This window comes from Gracilinanus agilis, chromosome 1 (assembly GCF_016433145.1).
Source record: "Gracilinanus agilis isolate LMUSP501 chromosome 1, AgileGrace, whole genome shotgun sequence".
NCBI lineage: Eukaryota > Metazoa > Chordata > Mammalia > Didelphimorphia > Didelphidae > Gracilinanus > Gracilinanus agilis.
Window position 1 is genome coordinate 345,935,255 of NC_058130.1, and position 25,638 is coordinate 345,960,892.

The 25,638-nt window shown below is 38.8% G+C and overlaps 1 protein-coding gene across 1 annotated transcript in view; it reads right to left on the minus strand.

The window, feature by feature from the left end:
• Positions 1 to 7,217: 7,217 nt before the first annotated feature.
• Positions 7,218 to 25,638, minus strand: part of SERINC5 (serine incorporator 5) — a 123,931-nt gene continuing 105,510 nt past the window's right edge. Inside the window, exons 9-12 of the mRNA XM_044663330.1 lie at positions 15,171 to 15,237; positions 11,394 to 11,433; positions 10,600 to 10,744; positions 7,218 to 7,853 (exon numbers count right to left, since the gene is read on the minus strand). Coding sequence (XP_044519265.1) covers positions 7,706 to 7,853; positions 10,600 to 10,744; positions 11,394 to 11,433; positions 15,171 to 15,237 — 400 coding nt within the window. The 3' untranslated portion in view covers positions 7,218 to 7,705. The remainder of the gene's footprint in view (positions 7,854 to 10,599; positions 10,745 to 11,393; positions 11,434 to 15,170; positions 15,238 to 25,638) is intronic.

Genomic DNA, 25,638 nt, shown 5'->3' on the forward strand with positions numbered 1-25,638 from the left:
GTGATCTACATTGATCATTTGTGGACCCAGCAGGTATGAGAGAAGAAAGCAATGATTGCTGGGCCAGCTGGAGAAGGGGGAGAGCCTGGGGGAAGACCTCCGGCTGTTAGGAGGGGAGAAGAGGGAGCTCTCAGTAAATGACTTTTTTTATTCGCTGTGTCCCACTCCTTTCTTCTGGGCATCTATTTCCACTGCTCTCTGCAGTTCATTTCTACTTCCATAATCTCTTACAGACTCCCTTCCCCTTATTACCTCAACCCTAGACTGCTGCAATAGCTCACAGCCTGAGTTCCCTGCCTCTGGTCTCTACCCACTGCACCGCCCATTCTTCCTTAAAACCACAGGTCTGACCACTCCACTCCCACTCAATAAACTCCCATGGTTCCCTGTTACCTCCAGGATCAACTATAAAATGCCCTTTTTGACTTTTAAAGTCCCTCTTTACCTTTCCAGTCTTCTTACACCTTCCTCTCCTCCGTGTATAGTGTGAACCACCGGCACTGACTTCTTTATCTGTTCCTTGACCAACCCAAGTCTTCCTTACCTGGAATGCCCTCTTTGGTTCTGCTTCTTGGCTGGGATTCAGCTAAAATCTCACTTTCCTTGATAAGCTTTTCCCAGTCTTCAAATTTTAGTGCCTTCCCTGCTATTACCTCCAATTTGTCTTATATGTATTGTTTGTATACAGTTTGCATACAGTTATTTGTATGTTGTCTCCCAAATTAGACTGTGAGCTCCTGGAAGGGCAGGATTAATATTATACCAAATGCCTTTCTCTGTATCCTCAGCACTAAAACACAGTGCCTGGCAAATAGGAAGTAGTCACCTAAATAAATGCTAATTGACTATCTGCGATCAGCTGGTCTTTAGATGTAGTATAGCTTCTTCTGTAAGTGGGAAAGGCACCCACCAGTTCCTTGTTGGCTTCACTGCACAAGTGTTATCCTCGGATCTTTGATGATGCAGACCTGGCCATCCAAGCATTTTAAAACTTGCTCTAAAAAAATGCATCACTCCTATTGAGTTGGCGATTCAAAGGAATTTTCAAACCATATCATTCTCTGGTTCTGGCAATCATTCTGAATGGTTCTATTTAGGAAAACCACAAAGAATCCAAGTGAAGTGGTAGTATTCCACTCTTGTTCTCCCCACCTTTGTGAAACTACTGAGGGATGTTGCTGTTGTTATTCCATCTCATCCAACCCTTCATGACCCCATTTGGGGTTTTCATGGCAGAGATACTGGAATGGTTTGCCACTTCCTTCTCCAGCTCATTTTACAGATGAGGAAACTGAGGAAAACGGGGTGAAGTGACTTCCTGAAGGTCACACAGCTAGGAAGCATCTGAAGCCAGATCTGAACTCCCTGAAGATGAGTCTTCCTGACTTTAGGCCCAGCACTCTATGCAATGGGCCACCTTTCTGCTAGGGACAGCTAGGAAGAAGCATACCAAAAGAGCTGGTGATCTTTTGTACTCCCCAACCCCTCAGCAAAAGTTTGCCTTCCTACACTAGAAAATATTATTTACCATTAACGAAACGAGTTTATAAAGCATACCTCATGAGGGGAGGGAAACAAACTGGTTTTTACATTTTAAATTTTATTCAGTTCTGTATTTTGCAATTTCTAAGTATTATACATAAGAGACTGCTTTAGACACTTTATAGAAAACAGGGAAGGGGTTTTTTTGCTTAAAAAGAAAAAAGAAACCAACATATACAAACCCAATTATCATTAAGAAGCTAAAATCCTCACCCAAGTGGAGGCCAGTACAAACTTCAAAACGGTGGTACATTTATTTACCATACAAATTATTCTTCAAACTCTAATCTAGCAAACATGTCCACATTATTTGACTACAGCTAAGTAAAAACATTCCAAAAACTACATTTAAAAAAAGGCTCTTTTCAGGAAAGTAAAAACATTTTAAAAATATTTCTTGTAAAACTTATTATCTAAGTTAAAAAATTGCAAAAAATTTTTGCAGCCATTTTTGTAAATAAAGTTAAATTTCAATCTTTATTGAAGGGGAAAAAAGCATCCTCTTTAATTTCTTATAAATATCCTTTAAAGACATATATTATAAATCTGCCACAAGTTTCACCTGAAAGAATTTCCCAGGCTCCTTCACCAGAAAGGATCACCTTAATGAGTTACTTTCATTAAACCCTGCTCATATAAATAAGATCCAACTTCTATATTTGAACTTTTACCTCACTTTATTTTCTGTCTGTTAAGTTACTTCTCAAAATGATGGATTAAAAAAAAAATTCTCAAAAGGGGGACTCTTTGGTTAAAAGCAAAATACTATTCCCATCTTCCAAAATGACTGCCTCTGTGGTTCTCATTAAAAAGCCCTAAAATACTTGGGGGTAAGGGAGTAGAGTCTAGAAGAACCAAAAGATAAAGATTTTAAACTGAACAATTCTATTTTTGATGGTTTATGTGTACTGCTCTCCTGGGGCCTCAGGTTGTGGAAGGCCCTGAGGAAATCCCAATTGCACCCAGAACACAGCACTGAATTCAAAGTTGCCGACAGTGTATTGATTACATGACATGGGGAGGAAAACACACTCAATGCTACAAAAAGGCTAGAATCAGGAGATGACCTATAAGCTAAAGGTAAAACTCTTAGCAATTCAAACTGTCATTGGTCCTCCCTGACTAAAGTTTCACCCAGAATTCTTCCTGGGGACTGGATGTTCCTGACACCCAGCTTCACTCTCCTTTTACATGAGAACATTCTTTCACTTAAAAGGATATATATTCAAGAGCTCATCAAAATGACAGTATTTAAAGAGGAAGAAAACAGGGTAGGGATGAAGAGCCCTGGTAGTTTAAATACAATCCCTGGGATTCCCTTTTCTAGGGCAACATGAAGCACCAGTATAAGTAAACTCCTGGGAGAGAAAAAAATTAATTCCATATACTGCCTTAGGGTAAGGGATAGCCTTTGTTACAGAGATTCTATCCCAATACTCAGAGCAGCTCACTGTGCAAATCCCTCTAAGAGACTAGAAAGAATGACTATGGAAACCTCCCAGCTAGAAAACTTTCCTTTCATTGGCACAGAAACTCTAACTAAATCTTCAAAAATCCCACCCCCTTTTCCATATATCTTTCATATCCCTTTCCCCAACTGCTCCAGAAGAGGTGGCTTCAAACCTTTCTACAAGCTAGTAAGACAGACAGACAGATAGACACAGATACACACACACACACACACACACACACACACACACACACACACACACACAGAGGAAAAGATGTATTTCTGAAGATTGACACTAAAAACTCGTATCAAGCAGTGATAAATGTGGCATGTTTAAGAATAAGAATCTGTTGAGCAAAACCCCCTAAAGATGCTTATATTAGAGAGTAGAGAGGCTGATTTCCAGAAGGATGTTATAGTCAACATGTGTAGTATTTTTACATAATACTATATCCAACAATTCCCAGAGACTTCCATCTTAGTGTTTTCATCATTAACGAAAACAGGCAAAAAGGAAAAGAAGGGCTTATTGTTCTATTATTTCTAACAGAAGGTGGAAGAAAGGTAGAGATTAAAAAACAGAGCTTTTCCGTAGCTTTCTCCAGCCTCTGTGAAGCAGGGAGTCTTATAGAATAGACACCCAAGAATCATTTCTTTAATGATACACAAGAGGCTCTTTTTTTATAAAGACCAGTGAGATGATCAAGTCCAAACCAAGTAACCAAAGTTGGCATGGAGTCGTATGGTATTTTTTCCAGTTTCTCTATCACCAGAATCACAACATCCCATAGCACAAAAAAAGAGGTGTGCATACACGCTGATCCATCATCATCACCTGAGCATTGCTTATTACTATAATAAATAAGAGAGACTTCTACAGATGTTCCCTAGGTCACCAGTACTTTGGGTACATCAACCCCATTTTATAGCCATAAGCAGAATATTTAAAATGAAAGGGGCAAGGATTAAAGAGAGTGGCCATAGCAGCAGCAGTAGGTGAATCTGCCCTTTTGAGTACTTCAGGTTTTTAAAAGACAGTCAGTCACGTGCCACACACCAAATCTTTGAAAGCTATACTTGGGGATGGAATTGGACTGGTTGATGATAGAAACTCCAAATTGGGGTCTTGGGGTCATGGTCTCTTTGAAATGGTACTTGGAGGGGTAGGTGGGTAGCTCAGTGGATTGAGAGCCAGACACAGAAACAGGAGGTCCTGGGTTTAAATCTGGCCTCAGACACTTCCTAATTGTGTGTCCCTGGGTAAGTCACTTAACCCCCATTGCCTAGCCCTTACTGCTCTTCTATCTTAGAACCAATACACAGCATTGATTCTAAGATGGAAGATAAGGGTTTAAAGGAAAAAAAAATGGTATTTGGCCATAGACACCCTGATTTTTTGCCAGTGGATGCTCTAGGAGTCAGAAGAAAACCACTCTCTCACCTGAGCAAAACCTAGCCAATTAGAGAGTTTCAAGATACTCTTCGAATTTGGGTTCTGTCTCAGTTATAGAGCATAGGGCCTCCATGGCCCAGGCAAAGGAAGAATATAAGGGAAAGCTAAGAAATATTATACCCTCTCTTCAGACAGTAAAACCTTTAGCACTACCACCAAAAACCTACTCATGTCTTCTCCAAAAAAAAGTTCAGATCTTTCCTTCAAAGTTTTACTGAAAACTGCTCCTAAGGCTCATCGAACCCCACCCCAAATCAGAGGAACTCCCTGACTCCCAAACAATACTGTATCTCTAAACTACTAATAATGATGATGACCTATTATGGATGCTTTGCAAAGCTACAAAGCTATGACATAGCAAGGGCTTCCAGAATTAGTATACACCTATTTACTTCAAATCATGACACCAAATGGTGATCATTCAGGGTTAATTGGGGTTTTTTTCCCCTCTGCTTTTTTCTTTGTGATACTTCCTTATAGCAAAATGTGACGGAACTCATAAACATATGTACAATACATTATTATCCATAATTAGTGTAGATTCAAATAATTCTTGTTTCTAATATGAAAAAAAGTGCTTTCCATGGTGATTGATAAGTGTTGGGTTTTTTTCACCATTTCACAAGGGAAAAAACTCAATCTGACTATTTAAAAACTTAACACTGTGGCCAATATAATACACGCACAATTGCATGTATCATATATAGATATATCATACACATATCTGTGTCTGAGTGATATACTCACACATATTTGTAGAATTATCAATCCATTATTACTGACAGCGATGGGGTTAAGGGAGGAAGAAGAGGAAAATATAGATGGAGGACAATGCCAGAAGAAGGGGAATGGAATGAATATGCTCGCATCGGGTTCATGATCTAGTTGCTCTTTTCTAACCCTAGCATTTGGCATATTGTGGACTACTTCAATTTACTAGGTCCTTTAGACAAAAAACTATTTTCATTTAGAAGGCCGAGCATTAACAAAGCTTTTAGTTTAGAATTTACTCCTGGGGACAGATAAATGGCTCAGGGGATAGAGAGCTAGGCTTGGAGATAGGAGGTCCTGGGTTCAAATCTGATTTGACACTTCTTAACTGTCTGACTCTGGGCAAGTCACTTAAACCTCTCACTGCCTGGCCCTTTACTGCTCTTCTGTCTTGGAACTGATACATAGTATTGAGTCTAAGACAGAAAAGTAAGAATTTCTCCGTCCTTCCCCCACAAAAAATCCTCCCAACCCACAGAAGGGGAAAGAAAGTTCTGAGGCTGAACCTCTACAGAACCTTGTCCCCAACCTCTTCTAAATGTTGCTCACCTCCTCCCCAGCTTTCATTTCTAGGCCAAAAATGGTCCAGGAAACTCTAGAAATACCAAATGTAGATATCCCCCATCACATCTATTTCATAAAGCACCTCAGGTTATTCAGCAGATCATGTCTTTGGTCAGATTTTAATTTAATTTGGAGCTGAATTTAATTGTAAGAGTCTTCCTTATGCAATGGCCAGAAGTCCAGTTTCTCACAGCCAATACTTAGAGAAGCAATGATTTCACAAAATACCCCAAGGATGCTTTATGTAAATCAGACAAATTCTATCCTTTCCCATAAACACAGGGGATCCCCTTCTTAAGTCTAAGGGTCACATTCACAACAGAACTGTTTGACTCTGGTCCCAAGGTTCTCTTGGGACATGATATCCCAGAGAAACAACTGCATTAATAGTTAGGGAACATGACCAAAGCTAGAAAATGAAAGCCCTCTTAAAGCACAGAAATAACAAATTTTGGGGGAAGGATATGGGAAAGAGCTACTCAGAGACTAATGGATTTGCTCAGCAAGTTTCAGCCAAAAAATAATTCTGGGATCTAAGCCCTTTGAAGAATATTATTATTAAAAGCACTCTCAATTTTAAAGAAAAAATCTATCTAAGCATCTATCCATAGTTTAGGTAAGGAAAAAGACAACTTTGTAGTTATCTTGAAGTCATGTGCAACAATACAAATGACAATTGTAATTATTGCAATACCTTGATCAAGTAATAACAATAAGGTGAGACTATGTTTGTCAACAAATTGTGCTTATTCACATTATAACAAAGAGGTGGTAGAGAATGGGTTAGGGGGCCCATGGAGACAAGGACAACAGTAAATGATATCTGTGATTTCCAGCATCACAAGTTGAAGGAAAAACATTTAAGGCCCACAGGGAAACAGGACTGAAAAAAACCCTTGGGATTTGTGTAAAGGCATCCAATCACTAGACCCCACCTGCCTCAAAAGATAGATTTCACCTCCCTTGAAAGCAAGTGCTTCCTCCTTTGATCCCCTAAATATCAGAAAGTTGTGAACAATGAGGAATATGGCCAGAACTCCATGCTTAGAACTTCACAAAGGACGCAAACCATCTTAGTGTTTTGAGTGCAGAGCTACGTCTGTCCAAGACTGAGCTCCGGGCCACTCAGTGTAATTTTGTACGTGAAATACGGATTTCAAAAGACAGAAACTTGTTCCTTTCCTCTATAAAAAATATGCTGAACCCTTGATCTCCACTTGTGGAGGGGGGGTGGGGAATAAAGTACTCTTACATTTCTGAACCAGATTTCTGAAAGGGGGAAAAAAAACCTGAAAAAAACAAAAAAAAAAAAACAAAAAAAAACTAAGCCCTTTGGAATCCTACTTTTGGAAACCTGTATTCTACTTAAGTTACCTATATATGTGTCAAATGAGACTTATTAGACTATCAGCTTCTTGAAGGTAGGGAACCGCAACTTATCCTAACAACATCCCCACCCCAGCACCTAGTATTGTGCTTTGCACATCATAGGCACTTAATTAATATTTGTTGAACTTGGACTTAATGCCGCACTTTTATAAAAGGTCATGGAAGTCAAAAGCATATGTATAGTATGTATCATCTATAATCATTGTGGATCCAAACAATTCTTTCTTCTTAAGATTTTTTTTTTAAATGCTTCCCATAGTAACTGGTATGTTTCCTTCATTATATCACAAGGACAGAAACTCAACATAATCTAAACATTCCTGTAGAATGCTTGCCTTCCCTGACCCAGTTTGGGCCAACCTGGTTTTAGCGACTTCACAGGTGTTATTTAGGACCCCAATCATAACTCACATTACTCATTACTTTAAAAAAAACACTTTTAAAAAATACAGTCTTTTCGTTGGCAGATTGGTCAAACTGACAGGTATAACTGACATAAATGACAGTTATTGATAAAAGAAGGACTCTCAGATCTTTCATACGGAGAATTCTCTGGTGGGACAGCAGAGAGGAGCTATGAGGGTCCACAGATAGATGAGGACACACATCCAACAAGATGCCATCTTGACCCAGAAGAAAGATGTGCTTCCGCTGAAGAATTTTTCAATGTGGGCACCTTCATAGCTGTTGAAAAGAAAGATAAATGTGGAAAATTGTTACTACATGTAATTGCTAAAATAAAATAACTTTTCAAAAAAAAAAAAGATAATAAAGAGATAACAGTCTAATGGTAAAATGTTTCTAAAATTGTAACAGTGCAAAAGGAAGGGAAAGAGAACTGCTTGATTGGCCAATAAAATGCCTCAGGAAGTTAACTATGTCCTTGTCCCCTTTCTACCTTTTTTTTTTTAAAATAAGCAAAATTCTGCCTTCTCTCCCCACTCCAACCCCCATTAAAAACAAAAGAAGAAAAGAACCCCTTACAAATGTATATAATCAAGCAAAAGAAATTTCTACATTAGCCATGTCCAAAAGAAAAATAAATATACACACACAAAGGCTCATTTTGCACTCTGAGTCCTTCTTTATCCGAAGGTAAGAACCATATTTTATCATTAGTCCTCTGGAATTATAGTTGGGGTAATACTCTGATCACAGTTCCTAAGTCTTGTAAAGCTGTATGTCTACAATACTACTGTCATTGTAGAAATTGTTCTCCTGACTCTGTTCATTTCAATTCTGCATCAGTTCATACAAATCACTAAAACCATTCTCCTTCATAATTTCCTACAGCACAATAGTAGGAAATTGTGATATCACATTTATATATCATACCACATTTAAATAGCATGATTTGTTCAATAATTCCCCACCTCAGCCACCTCAAAAACAACCCCATTTTTATACATCATTAGTTTTCTACCCTCCCTCTAATGCCCTTTCCCTCCTATTTCCCTATTGAGTAAAATGTATTTCTGTACTCTCCTGTGTGTATATTATTCCCTTCTTTGACCATTTCAGTTTATATGAGAATAAAGTTCAAATATCTGCCACTTCCCCCTCCCTCCTCCTTTCTTTTTATATAGACTTTTACTTAAGCGCCCTGATTACATAAGACAATTTCCATCAAACTTCCTTTCCATTCTACCCTAGTGTGTTTGTCTTTCAAGATGATCAAGTAATAACAGAACCACTCCTAGGCTTTTTATCTATAACTCCTGATAAGGGGCACATGCACCTTCCCAAATTTGAAGGTAAGTGACTTATCTGTGTTTAGATTCTCTTATAAGTTTTTGTTCCCTTTAATGCTTCTCTTAACTCCTATGTTTGAACTTCAAAGTTTTTATACAGTTCTTTATCCTTTTCTCAGAAAGGTTGGAAGTCTTCCAGTTCATGAAAAGTCTATTGTTCACCCAATAGGATTTACATGCAGTTTTGCTGGTAAGTTGTTTTTGGCTATAAACTTACATCCTTTGTCTTCCAGAATAGCAAGACTCTTGGCTCCTTCCTAGTGGTGCCTGATGCTAACCATGGGTCCCCAGCACTTGAATTAATTCTTTCCTTTACCTTGCAGTATTTTTTATTTAATCTGAAATCTTGGCACTGGTATAACCTGTATCAGACTATTTACCACTGGGGGAGTAGGGTCTGAATCACAAATGCCAGAAAACTATTGTCAAAAATTATTTCTACATGAAAATTTTTAAAAAATAGCAATAACCTGGAAGCTCTAGATTTTGGCTATAATATGTAATAAAATATAATAAAGTTTTCATTTAGAGGTTTCTTTTAGGAGGTGACCTCTGGATTCTTTCTACTTCAATTTTTCTCTCCTGGTTTTCTTGAAATATAATGTCTATGCTCTTTTTGGGAGCATGAAATTCAGAAACAGTAGTGTCTCCCCCACTCTCCATTATCTGCAATTTTAGTGAACTGCAGACTGCCTGCCACAGATGCTGTCTGGCAGTTGAGGCTCTCCCAGTGTCAGTTTTTCTGCTTTTACTTTTCACTTTTTCCATGTTTTGGGTTTGTTTTTGTTTTTTGGGTTTGTTTTTTTGGGGGGGGGGGGGGTTTGCAGAATACCAGGCAGGACAGGAAAAGATAAACACACACACACACACACACACACATTTATTTATTTAGGGTGATTTATGTATGTTTATTGATAGATAGATAGATAGATAGATAGATAGATAGATAGATAGTCCTACTATGGTCTAAATATTTTCTCCTCAATCTGTTTTGCAGGTCAACTGTTTACATTTCGTATTCTTTTCAGGCTTTTGACTTTATTTGTACAATGTTTTGTATATCTTGTGCCAAGCTATTAATTCACTTTTAAATTCTTTCTTTCATAGCTCTCATTCCTTTTCCAAATGTTTTATCTAGTGTCCTCATTTCATTTATGAAAATATGTGTGTGTGTGTGTGTGTGTGTAACTTTTGTTTCATCTCCTCTTGGCTGGTATAGAGCCCTCTTCTATACTACAGCATGCTCCTGGCCAGGCCTTGATTTCAGAGTGTGAAGACCCCTCTGTATCCCTATGCCAACTTGGACTAAAAAAATGATTCATTGTGGCTTTTTCTTGGATTTTCCCATAAGGATTCAGTCTGGTGCATTTTCTATTTTTTTCCTTTTTTTAAACCCATACCTTCTGTCTGAGAATCAATCCCATGTATTGGTTCCAGGGCAGAAGAGTGGTAAGGGCTAGGGGTAAGGGGGTTAAATGACCTGCCCAGGGTTGCACAGCTAGGAAGTGTTTGAGGTCACATTTGAACTCAGGACCTTCCATGTCTAGGCCTGAGCTTATTATATTCTACAGGGACTTTCCCTCTCCACAATCTGCCCCCCATATTATTACATCATTGAAATTGCTTCTGCAACCTCCCTACCACCCACCTTGAACTCCTAAGGAAAATAAGCTACTTACTTAAACCAGTTGGTGACGGTCATCATCACATAAAGGGAGGCCAAGAAAAAGACAAAATGAAAGTAGGTATAGCTGTAGACAGTGCCTTTCTTTTCATCATAGATGACTTGCTGTCCTCCCCTCCGAGCATCTGGTTCCTCAGCATCTGCTAAAATTAAGAGGAAAGATATGAGGGGCTTTGCTGCTTTAAAGGGGCTACAAACTCCCCCATCTTCTCTTTGCCACTCATCTTGTCCTTGTTCTAACAGTGGGGGAAATGTAGAAAGGAGTTGTGTTACTCTGGGCAAATCACTTCACTCTGTCTGCCTCAGTTTCCTTATCAGTAAAATGAACTGGAGAAGGAAATGGCCTACATGGGTAAAGGGAGTTTCCTCATCCAGGAGATTCCTTATACTAATGCAATCCCAGGTCCAGTCTCTAACCTCCCTTTCAATTTTATGAATCTAAAGCGCTACTGGAAAATAAAAATGGAGAATGAAAGAGAGTGAGAAAAAAAAATGAGACTTAAAAGCTACTGACATTTTGTCTTTCAAACTATTCTTTTAAAAAAATTGTTCCTCTAAATCCCATTGACTGTTTGAATGTCCTGGCAAAGAAATGAAAACAACCACCCAGGAGGTGTAATAGGAGAACAGGCTGTGTATATAAATACATACATACATGTGTGTATGAAAATGGAATAAGCACTTCTGCCATGGACAAATTTATTATATCTGAACTGTAATCATCCATTTACCAAAAGTCTTGGGGATGAAATAGACTTAGGAGCCACCTAAAGTGAATTCTCCACATACCTTCTCCATCAGGAGCAAAGCAAAAACAGCAACGAGCTACCTGCAAAACAAAAATCAACAAACTCAGAACAAATTGCAAAATAAGATCATCCTAGGGCTGTACTTAGATCTCAAAGTTGAAGAAACATCATAATGATATTTGCCAGAATTTTATCTATAGTGCTTTACAGTTTTTGCAAAGTGCTTCATATACATTATTTCACTTGATTTTTATAACAACCCTATGAGAAAGGTACCATGATTATCCCTTTAAAGACACTGAGGCTCAGAGACATTAGCAGCATTTGAATTAGGATTACTCAAGTAGTAATTTGTCTGAAGCAAGATTTGAAGTCAGGTTTTCCTGACGCCAGGCCCAGCACACCATTTATCCATTGTGCCACTTTAGAGACCATCTAAGTTCAGTCCCTTTATTTTACTGATGAGAAACTGAGGGCCAGAGGTGATATCATTTTATCAAGGCTTGTTATTGTTTAGTCATTCTTTAGTCATATCTGACTCTTCATTACCCCAGTGGGGGTTTTCTTAGCAAAGATATTGGAGAGATTAGTCATTTCCTTCCCCAGTTGATTTTACAGATAAGGAAACTGAGATAAATAACATTAAATGACTTGCCTAGGGTCAGATAGCTTGTGAGTGTGGGAGATCAGATTTGAACTCAGGTCTTCCTGACTACAGGTCTGGTGCTCTATCCTCTTTGCCACCCAGCTGATCAAGGCTGCAAGGGTAGTTTAGTGGCAGAGTGGGAATTTAAAAAATTAAATTAAAAACTAAAAGCAGTGTGCTTCCCAATGTACTACACTCCATCCAAAGTGCATATGAAATATTCTAAATGTCCCAGCAGTTTGATGAAAATGTATTGGATGCCCAGCGAGTACCAAACTACATCTATCCAACAGCTTTCAAGATAGATCTAGCCAAAAGCTATTATTTGAACCACAAAGGCCCAGATTTTCACTGTGGACTAATGAATAAAGTAAAGCACAATAGTTGGGTTCACAGCTCCAGTCAAGCAATAGCTAGCCAAGGAAAACCCTTCTATTTTTTTCTGCCTTGTTTTCCTTCATTTCTGAAATGGAGACCTCTGCACAAGATTTCCATTCTCATCTCCAATGAAAACAAGATGCGCTAACCCAACACAGAATAACATTTCATTTCTCTTAGAGGTTGGATGATGTCAGTGCATTGCAGTTCCTACTCCTAGTTATAACAGTAACAGATCCTATTTATAAAGTGCGTTACTTGTTTCCAAAGAGCGTGACACATCTCATTTGAGCTTCACAGTAACTTTCTGAGGTTGGTGCTATTATTATCATCATCATTTTACATATGAGGAAATTGATAAGCAGAGTTTAAGTGAGCAGCCCATGGACACACAGCAAATAAGTGTGTGGGGCAGCCAGATGGCTCAGTGGATAAGAGAGCCAAATTTGGAGACAGAAGATCCTGGGTTCAGATTTGACCTCTGACACGTCCTAGCTATGTGACCCTGAGCAAGTCACTTAACCCCAATTACCTATAGCCCTTACCACTCTTCTGCTTTAGAACCAAAACCTAGTATTAATTCCAAGACTGAAGGTAAAGGTTAAAAAAACAATAATAAGTTAAGTGTGTCTGAGGCAGGATTCAAACCCAGGCTTACTCCAAACTGCAACAAGTCTCTTTCAGAAATGTGAGTGTATTTTTGTCTCAAAAAAAAGTCTGCATTCATAAAACAATTGCCTCTAGCAAGGAAGCAGCAAATCACATATTCACTAGTTTGGAAAAGACAGAAAATATGGATTTGTTTCCTCCACAATGAGTACAAAAGAAATTCTCCCATGTGAAATTTATCAGGAGGTGGGCTGTTGCCTTTTGTTTAAACTCTAAACACAATTGAGATACTGAAAATGTGACAGGATGGTCTCAGCAGGTCACCACCTACTCAGTGGCAAGAAACAACCCAGGCTTCTAGAAGAAGGTTTTTCTTCTCATTAAGGATGTGCCATAAACAATCTCCACTTTGCTCAGTTATCTCTGCCCTTCCGTGACAGGGAGATCCAATTAGATGTGCTGGCAGGGAGGCAACCTTAACTAATAGTTAAATTCTTTACTTTAGGTACAGAAAAAATAATCTGGAAATTTCAGCTGCAGAGACCATTTCTGGGGAGACAACAAACAAAGCTCATCAACTGTTGTGAGGAAGTTTAATAAATTATTATTTAGGAGGCTTAGCAGCCGGGCTAAAGGATTCTAAATGGAATGGAGAAGCAGGAAATGTGCTTCTCTCTCTGGGATGCGACTCCATAGTGGTTGGGGACAAGTTGTAACTGACTCCTAGGAGACCTCAGAGGAACTGGAGTTTGTACCTTGATTTCCTGGGATCCAGAAGGAAGACTGCCATCTGCTTGTGGGAGGTTAGGTAGAGACTATAAAATCTAACCTGAGTGGCTGGTTAGCTCAGGTTGGTTTAGCTCCCTGACTTACCCAATTGAAGGAAGACCTGGGAAAGCTGTACCATCGCTGGATGGTGACAGGACTCTGCAGTTGAGGATATCCCACTTTCCTTCCTGATCTCCATTGTGCCCTGTCCTGCTATAGGTTTAGCTTAGTATGGATAAATCCATTCCCTGTCCCTGAGGCTTGCCCATAGACTGATAGAATAGAAACCCCTTCTCCCCCCTTAAACTATAGTTTCCTTAAATTAAACTAATTAAATAAACCCTCGTCGTTTACTTGCTGGTTTCACAGGCTCTCTTGTCTAGGTGGAGCAGGGTGACAGTTAAGACCTAACTGTCGCTTCTGTCAGCTAACCCCGGTTTCCCTGGCTTGTCTGGTCCCAGACTATTGTCTATTCCTGTCTCTTACTCACCTTCTGAACACAGATAAATATTTAAGTTAATGTCCCCTGTTTTTCCCATAAGACTACCCAGGGGCAGCCACAGAAATGGAGCTGGAGGCTGGATGTCAAACTGAGCCTTGTGCTTCTAAGTCAGGGTCAGCCTCCCCATCTGAAAGCTTGGGTTTCTACAGGCTGGAGGCTGGGCTTTTCAGGAAACACTGGTATTGCTTGTGCTTCCGTTCTAGAGGATCAGAGTTCCTACCAAGCATGGTCTTATGGCCCTAGCTCAGGTCTTTTGTAGGGACTCAGGTTTTTAAATGGACTGGAATTTTTTTTTTTTTTTTTTTTTTTTTTTTGCTGGGAAGAGGAAACAACAGACTACAAATCCCTGCCAAAGCCCAGAGTTGGGAAGCCTGAGGCGCCAAGGTCTCTGGGACCCAGACCCAACTGTGAAGGCTCCTGAGTCACATCATTATTTCCCCTCTGCCTGCCTGGGCATTCTCCTGTGGTCCAAGGGGTTCCATTTCATTTCCCCCAGATTCTCTTAGCCTGTCCCTACAGATGGTGGACAGGTAGGAATCAGAACATCTACTACAGCATCCAGAAGTGGAAAGCTCACTGAAGAAAGCAGCAGAGAGCTTTAAGAGCACCACATGGAGACACTAATCAAACATCTGCCAAGAGGCCCAAAGCAGCTCAGAGAGAACTCAGAAAATGTTTAAACTACTCGCCCCCACAGCACACATGGGAAGGCTCTAACTGGTTTTCTCTTTAATCTTCTCATTCTTTCCCAGGGAGAGAAGTGGATGACAAATACAGACTAACAAGGATGCAATATATAAAATGCACAGCTAAATAAACAATGGATGGATAAATGAGATTTAAAACGACTAAATGCATTCCTGGGGAAAAGTTTTCTGAAAAGTGGTAAAAACAAAGGAAGAAAATAAACTTACTTCCAGTTCAGGGGCAGCGTATCTTCCCCTCAGAGCCTCGGAACTTGACCGGGTGGTTGATGTTAAACTAGGGAGACAGAAAAAAGTTAAGCCATCAAAATACACGAAATCATGTTAGTGCCAAAGTCATGAGAAGCAAATCCTGAAGAGAGAAGCTAAGTAGCTGCGTGGATTGGGAGCCAGGCCTGAGATGGCAAATCCTGGGTTCAAATCTGGCCTTGGGTATACTTCCTAGTTGTATGACCAGGGAGTAAGTCACTTGACCCCAATTGCCTAGCCCTTATCACTCTTTTGCCTTGGATAGTATGAACTCTAAGGTGGAAGGGTTAAAAAAAAAAGAAAAGAAAAGAAAAATAAGAAGCAAATCTCTGGTGAGAACTATTTGGTCAAGGTTTTCCTGAGGTCTAAAAAGTCAGTTCACGGGGGCAGCTGGGTAGCTCAGTGGAGTGAGAGCCAGGCCTAGAGACAGGAGGTCCTAGGTTCAAACCCGGCCTCAGCCACTTCCCAGCTGTGTGACCCTGGGCAAGTCACTTGACCCCCATTGCCCACCCTTACCACTCTTCCACCTATGAGACAATACACTGAAGTTAAGGGTCTAAAAAAAAAAAAAAAAAAAAAAAAAGTCAGTTCGCCAGGCCAAAGCATGGATCACCCTAAATTTCTACTTTATCCAAAAAGAGGATGATAATATTAGTTTGCTATTGCTATTCAGTCATTCTGTTGTATTCTCTTCTACATGATCCATGAACTTTGTTCGTGGGATTTTCTTGACAAAGATTCTGGGGTGGTTTACCATTTCCTTCCCTAGAGTGCCTCCATTTTTATAGATAAGGAACCGAGGCAAATTAGGGTTAAGCAACTTGCCCAGAATTACAATGCTAGCAAGTGCCTGAGGATAGATTTGAAATAAGATCTTCCTGGCTTTAGATGCTCTCCTAGCTGTCCCCCAATAATTAACATTTAATAGTGCATTAAGGGGGTAGCTAGGTGACTCAGGGGATAGAAAGTCAGGCCTGGAGACTAGAAGTCCTGGATTCAAATTTGGTCTTAGATAATTTCTAACTGTCTGACTCTAGGTGAGCCATTTACACTTAACTGCTTAACTCATCACTCTGCAAAGCCTTGGAGCAGATACTCAGCATTGACTCTAAGACATAAAGTAAGAATTTAAAAAACAGCACCACCCCCAAAAAACCCTTACTTTCTGTCTTCGAGTCAATATTAAGTATCTGCTCCGAGGCAAAAAAAAAAAAAAAAGGGGGGGGGCATGGGCTAGGCAATTGGAATTAAGAGATTTGCCCAGCACAAAATTGGAAAACGAGGGAGTGTCCCTTGATTAGGGAATGGCTGAACAAATTGTGGTATATGATGGTGATGGAATACTATTATGCTATAAGGAATGATCAATTGGAGGATTTCTATATGAACTGGGAGAATCTCTAGGAACCTGATACAGAGTGAATAAGCAGAACCAAGAGAACATTATACACAGAAAGTGAAACATTGTGGAATTATCCAATGTAAAGGATTCTACTACAACAAGACAATCCCAAGTGACTTATGAGAAAGAATGCCATCCACATTGAGAGAAAAAAACTCCAGGAGAAGAAAAGCAAATAATTTATCATTTGTTTATATGGATATATGATTTGGGTTTTGGTTTTAAAAGATTGCTCTATTGCAAAAGTGAATAATATGGAAATAGGTATGTGAACACATTTGTAAATCAGTGGAAATGCTTATTGGATCTGGGAGGAAGGAGAGGAAGGAAAGAATATGTAATATGTAAACATGGAAAAATATTTTTTAAATTAAAAAAAGAGAGACACGCCCAGGGTCACACAGCTAGGAAGTAGAAGGTAAGGCTTTAAAAAAAAAAAACACTCTGCAAGTGCTTTCACCTATGCTCACTTATTTGAGCCATATGACACCATCCTGTGTATTAAGTGCTATTACATTTTAGAGATAAGGAAACTGAGGCATAGGAAGAGAGTTTTGTGTTGGGGATGGGTGTTGGTTGGTTAAAGCAGATCTCATTAATTTACATGCAGGGATTACTTGAGGTATACAGACATTTGTGAAAAACAGCCACTCTTGGCTCACCCCAGCTTCCACACCTCCCTTCTTTTCTGTCCACATAGCCTTTATAATGAAATAGCAAAATCATCGATCATTTTCTTTCCCTAGAGAGAGGTGCTTGCAAGAAGAAGTAAAGTCCAATGTACAGAGGGCCACAGAAACAAATGCCTATATAATTCACAAAGTGAGTAGATAACTAACACTCTCATTTTCCTTTTGGAATCTAATAAATAGTAGAAAGTAAGGTAAAAAGATGCTATCATTTTTCTCATACAGAGAGATCAAAAAAATTCCTAGAAAATTGGAGGTGGGGAATGAGAGAGGGAGAGATTTTAAATATGGGCAAGTAAGGTCTTTTTTGGGCAGAAAGAGAAGCTATACATTTGGAAGAAAGGAAAATCCTTTTAAGCAAGATCTTGTATTCAAGAAAGGAAATGCATATGTGAGCTACAGATCTAATCATAAGGAGCTGAGATAAATAATAATGAGGGGATGCAAATAAGAGGGATTAGCTGGCAAAAGAATAAAAGGGTTTCTCAGTTATTACCAAAAGTAAACATATAAGGTACTTGTTTAAGAGGTAGGGTAGTGGTGGTGATAGTGGTGGTAGAGAGAATGATAAACAAAGATGCCTGAGTTAGCATCCTGGCTCTATCAATTACTAAGTGGAAGGTGTGACTCTGGACAAATCATTGCATCCTCCTTGAGCACCAGGTCCCTCAATAATAAAATTAAGGGACAGGTAGGTGACTCAGTGGATTGAGAGCAGGTCTAGAGATAGGGGGTCTTGGTTCAAATTTGGCTTCAGAAACTTCCTAGCTGTGTGACCCTAGGCAAGTCACTTAATTCCAATTGCCTAGCCCTTAGAACCGATATTTGTATCTATTTTAAGACAGAATGTAAGGGCTTCCAAAAAAAAAAAAATAAAAGTAGTGTTTATTTAGAAGATTATAAACTTACTAATTGAATTTAGTTTGTTTAGAAATTAGGAAACGTTTCTAATTCTGTTACCAAGGCATGCTATAAATCTAGACAAAAATCTCTCAGGTTAAAACTTGAGCTGAAAAAAGAAAATGTCAACAATTAGAAAGTTGTATTTCCTGGATTTTTTATGCCTATCATAGTCTCAAAAAGATATAGGTATTCTAAGAATATAAAAATATTACTAGAAAAATTTAAGCTATGATGGTGGGGAGATAATCTTAAACTTCATCCTCACAAAGGAAAAAAAAGATATTTGGAGAACAATTCAAATATGGGAATTAAACTTAAGTATGTAAATATAAAGATGTATAGGAAATAGCACTAATTTTCAGGGAAAAAACTAAGAAAATACTCTTTTTAATTCTATTGGTATCCTCTGAATTCTCATTACCAAGGGCCCTGTATCCCAATGGGTCACAGTTATCTTCAAAGATTTCTGAAAAATGAAGCTTTGCCTGGATTGGTCTAAAGGTTTTTACCCTTTCCCACACTACTGTATTTTCAATCTTGTGCAAAACAATATCCCGACTAGAATTTCTTTCACAGTATGTAAAAGATGACAGAACGTGAACCAGATTAAAGGAGCAAACAAAGAGTTGTGTCATACAAAGAACTTTGTCACATCACAAGTGGGGGATACACTAGCCTAACTTCTGGAACCCAGCACTGAAGATGTTCAGTATATCGTAACACAGAGAAGTGCCTTCCCAGCATCAAATTCTAAGAGTATTGCTTGCTTGAGAGTGTGGTAAAATGTTATCATCCCTTCTATTTCTGCCTTTGAAGGGCTAAATGGGGGATCTCACTCCTATGTAGTTCATGAATTTTTAACATGTTTTTTAGTGTAACTGTATTTCAATAATTAGTTTCCTTATAATTTTAATTTTATGCATTTAAAAACATTATTCCGAGAAGGATCTATAGCCATGTTGGCACGGATATGGCACATGTGCCCCAGCATGCCAGAGAGGGCTGCTCTGTTCCCCTTTTCCACTGTGCCCAAGGATATTTTTTACATGTCCTGCCCCTCTGCCCAGCAGCCCGAGGTGAGCACTTCCTCCATTGTCTGGGATAATGAAGGGGGTTCACAGGTAGCTTGAAGGTGCAGTTTGGGTACATGATCTCTAAAAGGTTCAGCAATGCTGGACTATAGGGTTCATGAGATTACCAGTGGGTTGATGACACACGCAAAAAAATTTAAGAATAATCTTTGATCTAGGTCAAAAGACAAGAAAAAGGAAGCCCACAAGCAAAAAAGGCACTGACTCCTAACTTTTCTTGTGAAAATAGTGCCTCTGAAGACAGAAAGAAACATACCTCCTTGTTCCTATATTTATGTTTGCCCTTGAACAAAAAAAAAGGAAAAAGATCAAACAAGGAAGACTATTATTTTATGTAAAAACTCCTTCTTACACTGTTTTTAGAAATAATTTCGTTGGGAGGGGGAGATTCAAGACTGGTTGGCAATATATCAATATAGAATTGTCTGGCATGTTGGAACTGAAAGAGGCCCAACAAAAGCAAAAAGTATGGCCTCCTTGTTTGAGGAAACTGAGGCTCAAAGAAAGATAATGACTAATACAAAGTCAAGAGAGTGACAGAACCAGGTCTAGAATCAAAGTCAATAATATTATAGATTTCCTTTATCAATTTAATTTTTTTAAACCTTTACCTTGTATCATAGTATCAATTCTAAGACATGAGAGCAGCAAAGGGTAAGCAACTGAGCTTAAGTGACTTGCCCAGGGTGACATGGCTAGGAAGTGTCTGAGGCCAAATTTGAACCTGTGCCCTCCCAACTCCAGACCTGGCACTCTAACCACTAACAGCTACTACCTAGTTGCCCCCATCAATTTTAAAATTCGTAAATACTAAATTTTTTTCCAACCCTTCCTTTCTCACCACTGCCTTCCTTCAACTCCCAAGAATTAATTGTTCCAAATAAAAAATGTCTTTTGGAGAAATGAGACACCTGCCAAATGAAATACTACATCCCCCTCCAAATTTTCCATCTGTTTTTCTGGGCCTTCACTCTTCTCTACAAGATAATATTAAAGAAGCACTTTTTTATCTTTATTCTTAGAAAATACTTTCAGATAAGCATTAGTGAAATATGGCTTGAGGAAATTAATGGGTCATTGCGTTAAGAGTTTTTGTTAGTTTTAAATGAAGTCACTTATTGCATTCTAACTTTGATGAACAGCGCTTTTCCTTAAAGGTAGGCGTAGTTATTATTTATAATTGCTCTAGCCCAGGAAATTCTTATCTTCAGTAGTCCAGCTTTTGCCAAGACTTGTCTGCTTCATTACAGCAATGTAGGTGGTAACCCAACCGTTTGACTGAATCTAAACTCCCTCTTTCTGGCGTTATACACATATAAAAATATATAGTAGGTAAACTGTCAAGCATCCCCAAGTCCTCTTCACAGGAGGTAGAATGACTTGTGAGTGCATATATGTACCCCTTAAACAAGCATGTCTTCTACCCAAGGGCTGTTTACTGTTCACTCCATCTAAAAGTAAATTGCTTTTTTTGACTTTCCTAAAGGTTCCTTTGATTGGATACAGATACTTAAACAGAATGGGATACTGCCTTTCCTGAATTCAGAGAAATGTACCTATTTACTTTCCCTTCCCAGCTCCCTAATTTTCCTCCAATTATGGTCAAAAGACCATCGAGAGATGGTATAAAATTCTGCCTCAAATCTAACCTTTCCCTGATGGAGACTGGGGCAGTACTTAGCAACTTTCCAAATGGGATCTCCCCAAGAAATAAAGCTAGTGCCACTATCCTAGTAATAGTAGTAATGCAATTTAACACTGGTACTTCCATCTGTTATTAAGTTAGAGGGCACAGACACCAAAACAAAATGGGACCTCAGAGACTGAGGTGGAAGTTTCAAAGAATCAGATTTTTGTTTGGCATGAAGAAAAACTTCCTGGCCATTAGAACGATGCACAAATAGAACTAACTACCTTGGGAGATAGTGGGGTTCTGTTTTAGTGGAATTCTGTAACACAAGGCCTGATGATCATTTGGTTAAGGATGTTGTTATAGAGAGGAATTCTGTTCAGGTCTGGGTTGGACTTGAAAGTTCTAAGAGCCCTTCCAACTCTAAGAGTCTGAAGTTTAATCTCCTTAACTAACAGATGAAGAAAGAGAAACCTGTCTAGAAGTAACATAGAGGTGTTGGCTTAGAGTCTACTGTCCCTAAACTGTTGTGTCTATAACCTGTTATGCAGGATTCTTTAAAAGAAGCTCATTTGTGATGAAAGGTAGTCAGAATCATACTAACAAAAAGAGAGAAGACATGTCTGTGAGAGAGAAACAGACAGACAGACAGACAGACAGAGAGGACGGAGAGGGAGAGGGAGAGGGAGAGGGAGAGGGAGAGGAAGGAAGGAAGGAAGGAAGGAAGGAAGGAAGGAAGGAAGGAAGGAAGGAAGGAAGGAAGGAAGGAAGATGAGGGAATTAAGAGTTTTTGATTTGTTGGGCAATTGCCATGCACTGCTTAATAAATTGAAATGCTTGGAAGATCAAACTTTTGTTTCCTCAGTTATTTCATCTTTCACTTACCACAAGAGATTACAATTAGTAAATTCTTTTAAGTATAAAGATCTATAGCTGTAAGGGCTGGTAGCCAGTAGGTAAGATTCACCAAGAATAAGAATATTAACAAACATATGTAAAACAAATATTCATATTTAGATAGTATTTTGAGTTTTGCAAAGAACTTTCCTTATAAAAACCATTCTGGAGAGCAATTTGGAATTATACTCAGTTATAAAATGGGGTATAGCTTTCTTACCCAGCAATACCACTATTGGATTCATTTCCTAAGGGGATCGGGGAAAAGGAAAAGAACCTAAATGTTCTAAAAAATTTTATTGCAGTTCTCTTTTTGGTGGCAAGGAACTGAAAACTGAAGGGCTGCTCATCAATTGGGGAATGGATGAATAAGTTGTGACTATGGTTGTGATGAAATACTACTGCACCATGTGACAAACAGGTTAATTTTAGAAAAACACAGTAAAACCCACATGAAATTATGAAGAGTGAAACAAGCAGAACCAAGACGTTATATACAGCAACAGAAATACTGTTTGAAGAATGACTTGTGTATGTTCATCTCCAGAGAAAAAAATGATAAAAAGAAATAAGTAAGATAGTTTTATATATATATATATATACACATATCTTTTTGTCAATGATGCCATTTCTAAAGAGGAGAGGGGAAGGGAGGGAAAGAATTTATAACAAATAAATGATTTTTTAAAAATGGCTTCCCCAAGTTCAAATGATTTTTTTTAATGGCTCCCCAAGTTAACACAGGCAGTAACAGTAAGTAATCCAGGATATGAAGCCAGGTTTTACCAACTCCAAATCCAGCTCCTTTCCACCACACTACACAACCTCAACTAAATCTCTGCTTCTGCCTATTTTCTTCTTTCTGATGACACTGTACTCCAAACCCATCACAATCAACTGGAACCCCCTTTTTCTACAGCTAATTTACACCTTGGACACTAGGAAATCTCATTGGGAATTTTGGCATAATACCTATAAAGAGACTCAGGTACAGGCACCATTTTGATATCTACAATCACACTGCCCAAGGTAGCAGGACAGCAAATGAGCATTTCCCTGAAACTTTAAGGATCTAAATGTTAAAAGAAGCATTTCATGTGACTCACTGTTTTCTAATTATAGAATTGTGAATGTTTAATCACAGAAGTCAGCCAGGTCAGTCCACCTTCCTGTCTAAGATCTGCACTTCAAACCAGCACCAAAAAAATAGCTGTCAGTGATTCTCTATGAAGTCTCTAAAAGACAAATGATAAGACACTGCATGAAGTTGGAAGTAGAGGGTCAGAAATTAGCTGGTCAGCTGTATATAAAGCAAAATATTTGTAGATGTGACCCATTAAGCAATGTTTTCTCAGAAAATTCAGGTGGACACTTAAATTAGGGATAATGAGGGTCAAGAACAGAATTTTTTATATAATTCTTACCTTCTATCTTAGACTCAATACTGAATGTTAGCTCCAAGGCAGAAGAATGTTAAAGGCGAAACTGAGGATTAAGTGACTTTGCCCAAGGTCACACAGCTAGGAAGTGACAAATTCGAACCCAGGTCCTTCTTTCTCTAGGCCTCTTATTACTTAGCTACTATGACTTAGCTGCCTCTAGAACAAAGATTATTCATCTCTTCTTTTGCCTTGGATCCCTTTGACAGTCTAGTGATGCCTATGGGATCCCTTCTCACAATAATGTTTGCAAATACATAAAACAAAGTACATAGGATTTCCCAAAGGAAAAAACTCAATTACACCGAATTATAGTTATCAAAATAGCAAAATGCAAAACCAAAAAGCAAGAGGATCATAGAACACCAGGTCAAGAACCTCAAATCCTGACCTAGAAGAATTATTTAGGAAAGGTTCAAGAGGAAGCAGAGAACTTCTAAAACAGTGTATTTTCTGCATCATATTTAAATATTTTAGTTTTCAATCAAATGAAGACAGGGAATAGAGCTGAAGATTATATTGGATTAGGTATGAGAATATAGAAGCCCCTGAGTTGCTTATTATTAATCAGTCAATCAATAATACTCAGTACTGACTAGTGCGAGGCAGTCTGCTAAACACTGGAGATATAAATATAAATAAAAGCAAAGCTAGTCTTTGCTCTCAGGAAATTTATAATTAAAAGGAAAGCAGGTTATCATCATCACCATCATTCAATGTCCTCTTTTGGTTGTTGTCATTGTTGTTATCACTCAGCTACCCACCCAAAATGGGCCATTGTGGACATCTTATTTTCAAGTCATCATGAATGTGAATGAGCAGGAGGAATGAAGTCTACTTCTGTAGCATGGACTAAAGAATGTGATCACAAGGTACCAGGATAAAATAACCACATGCCAGAGATTTCTCAATTGCTGGTTTAAAGCTGCTGTGTATAACAAGACACATAGGGTAGGAGAAATGGGTGGCCCAAAGAGATGAGACAATGTGGGCAGGCTGGAACCTAGGGGGAGATGTTTCTATGCTATCACCACTTAAAAAATAAACAACAGAAAGACTTATTCTTATCCAAGAGCAATGCTATTTTTAATAGCAAGATGGAAGACCCAAAAGATGTGTCACAAAAATAACTTTCCCACAAACTTTTTTCTCCAGCCATCCAAAAAGCATTGAACTTCCTGTATTTTCTATTAAGGATTCTCTAAGTCTTACAGAAATAATTTTCAATCACCAAGGTTTAACAGAGACCATCCTAATCCACCCCTCCACCTATTATTGTAACAACTTTCCAAAACTCAAATTCTTTATAACCTGGGAAAAAATGGGAAAGAGAAAATGAAATCTAAGACATTCCAAAATGGAGGTCTCCCCAATCAGACTGATTGCCGTTCCCTCTTCCTGGGCCTGCCTCCTATGCCCCACTCCAAGCCAAAATTCCATCCTGTTTCCTTCCACTAACTTGAAAAAGTTGGTAAAACTTGATAAAATTTCTGGAACTTAGTCTATGCAGATCTACTGCACAGAAGAGGGCTATTGCCCTGAATATTAATCAGTCACCACCCTGACAAGCTCTTTCTCCTGCCAGGATAACTTGGCAACTTCCAAGAAATGATACATTCATGGGAAATATTAGCATTCCACAGAGAAAAATCTTCCTTCTAAAAGAAGCAAGTTTATCATAGTGGCTAGAGCACTGGATTTGCAGTCAAGAATACCTGTATTCCTATTGTGCTCAAAGGAATAATGAACTGGAGGAATTCCATGTGAACTGGAACAACCTCCAGGAATTGATGAGGAATGAAAGGAGCAGAACCAGGAGAAACTTATACACAGAGATATACTGTGGCACAATCAAATGTAATGGACCTCTCTACTAGCAAAAATGCAATGATCCAGGACAATTATGAGAGACTTATGAGAAAGAATAGTATCCATATTCAGAGGAAGAACTGTGGGAGTAGAAACAGAGAAGAAAAACAACTGCCTGATCACATGGGAGGATAGGGATATAATTAGGGATATTGACTCAAAATGAGCACTCTAGTGCAAATATCAATAATGTGAAAATAGGTCTTGACCAATGACACATATAAAACCCAGTGGAATTGTGCCCTTCATGAAAAAAGGATAAACCCAAAATATTTTAAGATAATCTGTGTGGAGGCAGCTGGGTGGCTCAGCCAGGAGACTGGAGGTCCTAGGTTCAAATCTGGCCTCAAACACTTCCCAGATGTGTGACCCCCAATGCCTAGCCCTTACTGCTCTTCTGCCTTAGAACCAATACACAGTATTGACTCCAAGATGGAAGGTAAGGGTTTAAAAAAAAACAAAACAGTACCCCCCCCTCAGGGAGGTTACAATCTAATAAGGGAACCAAC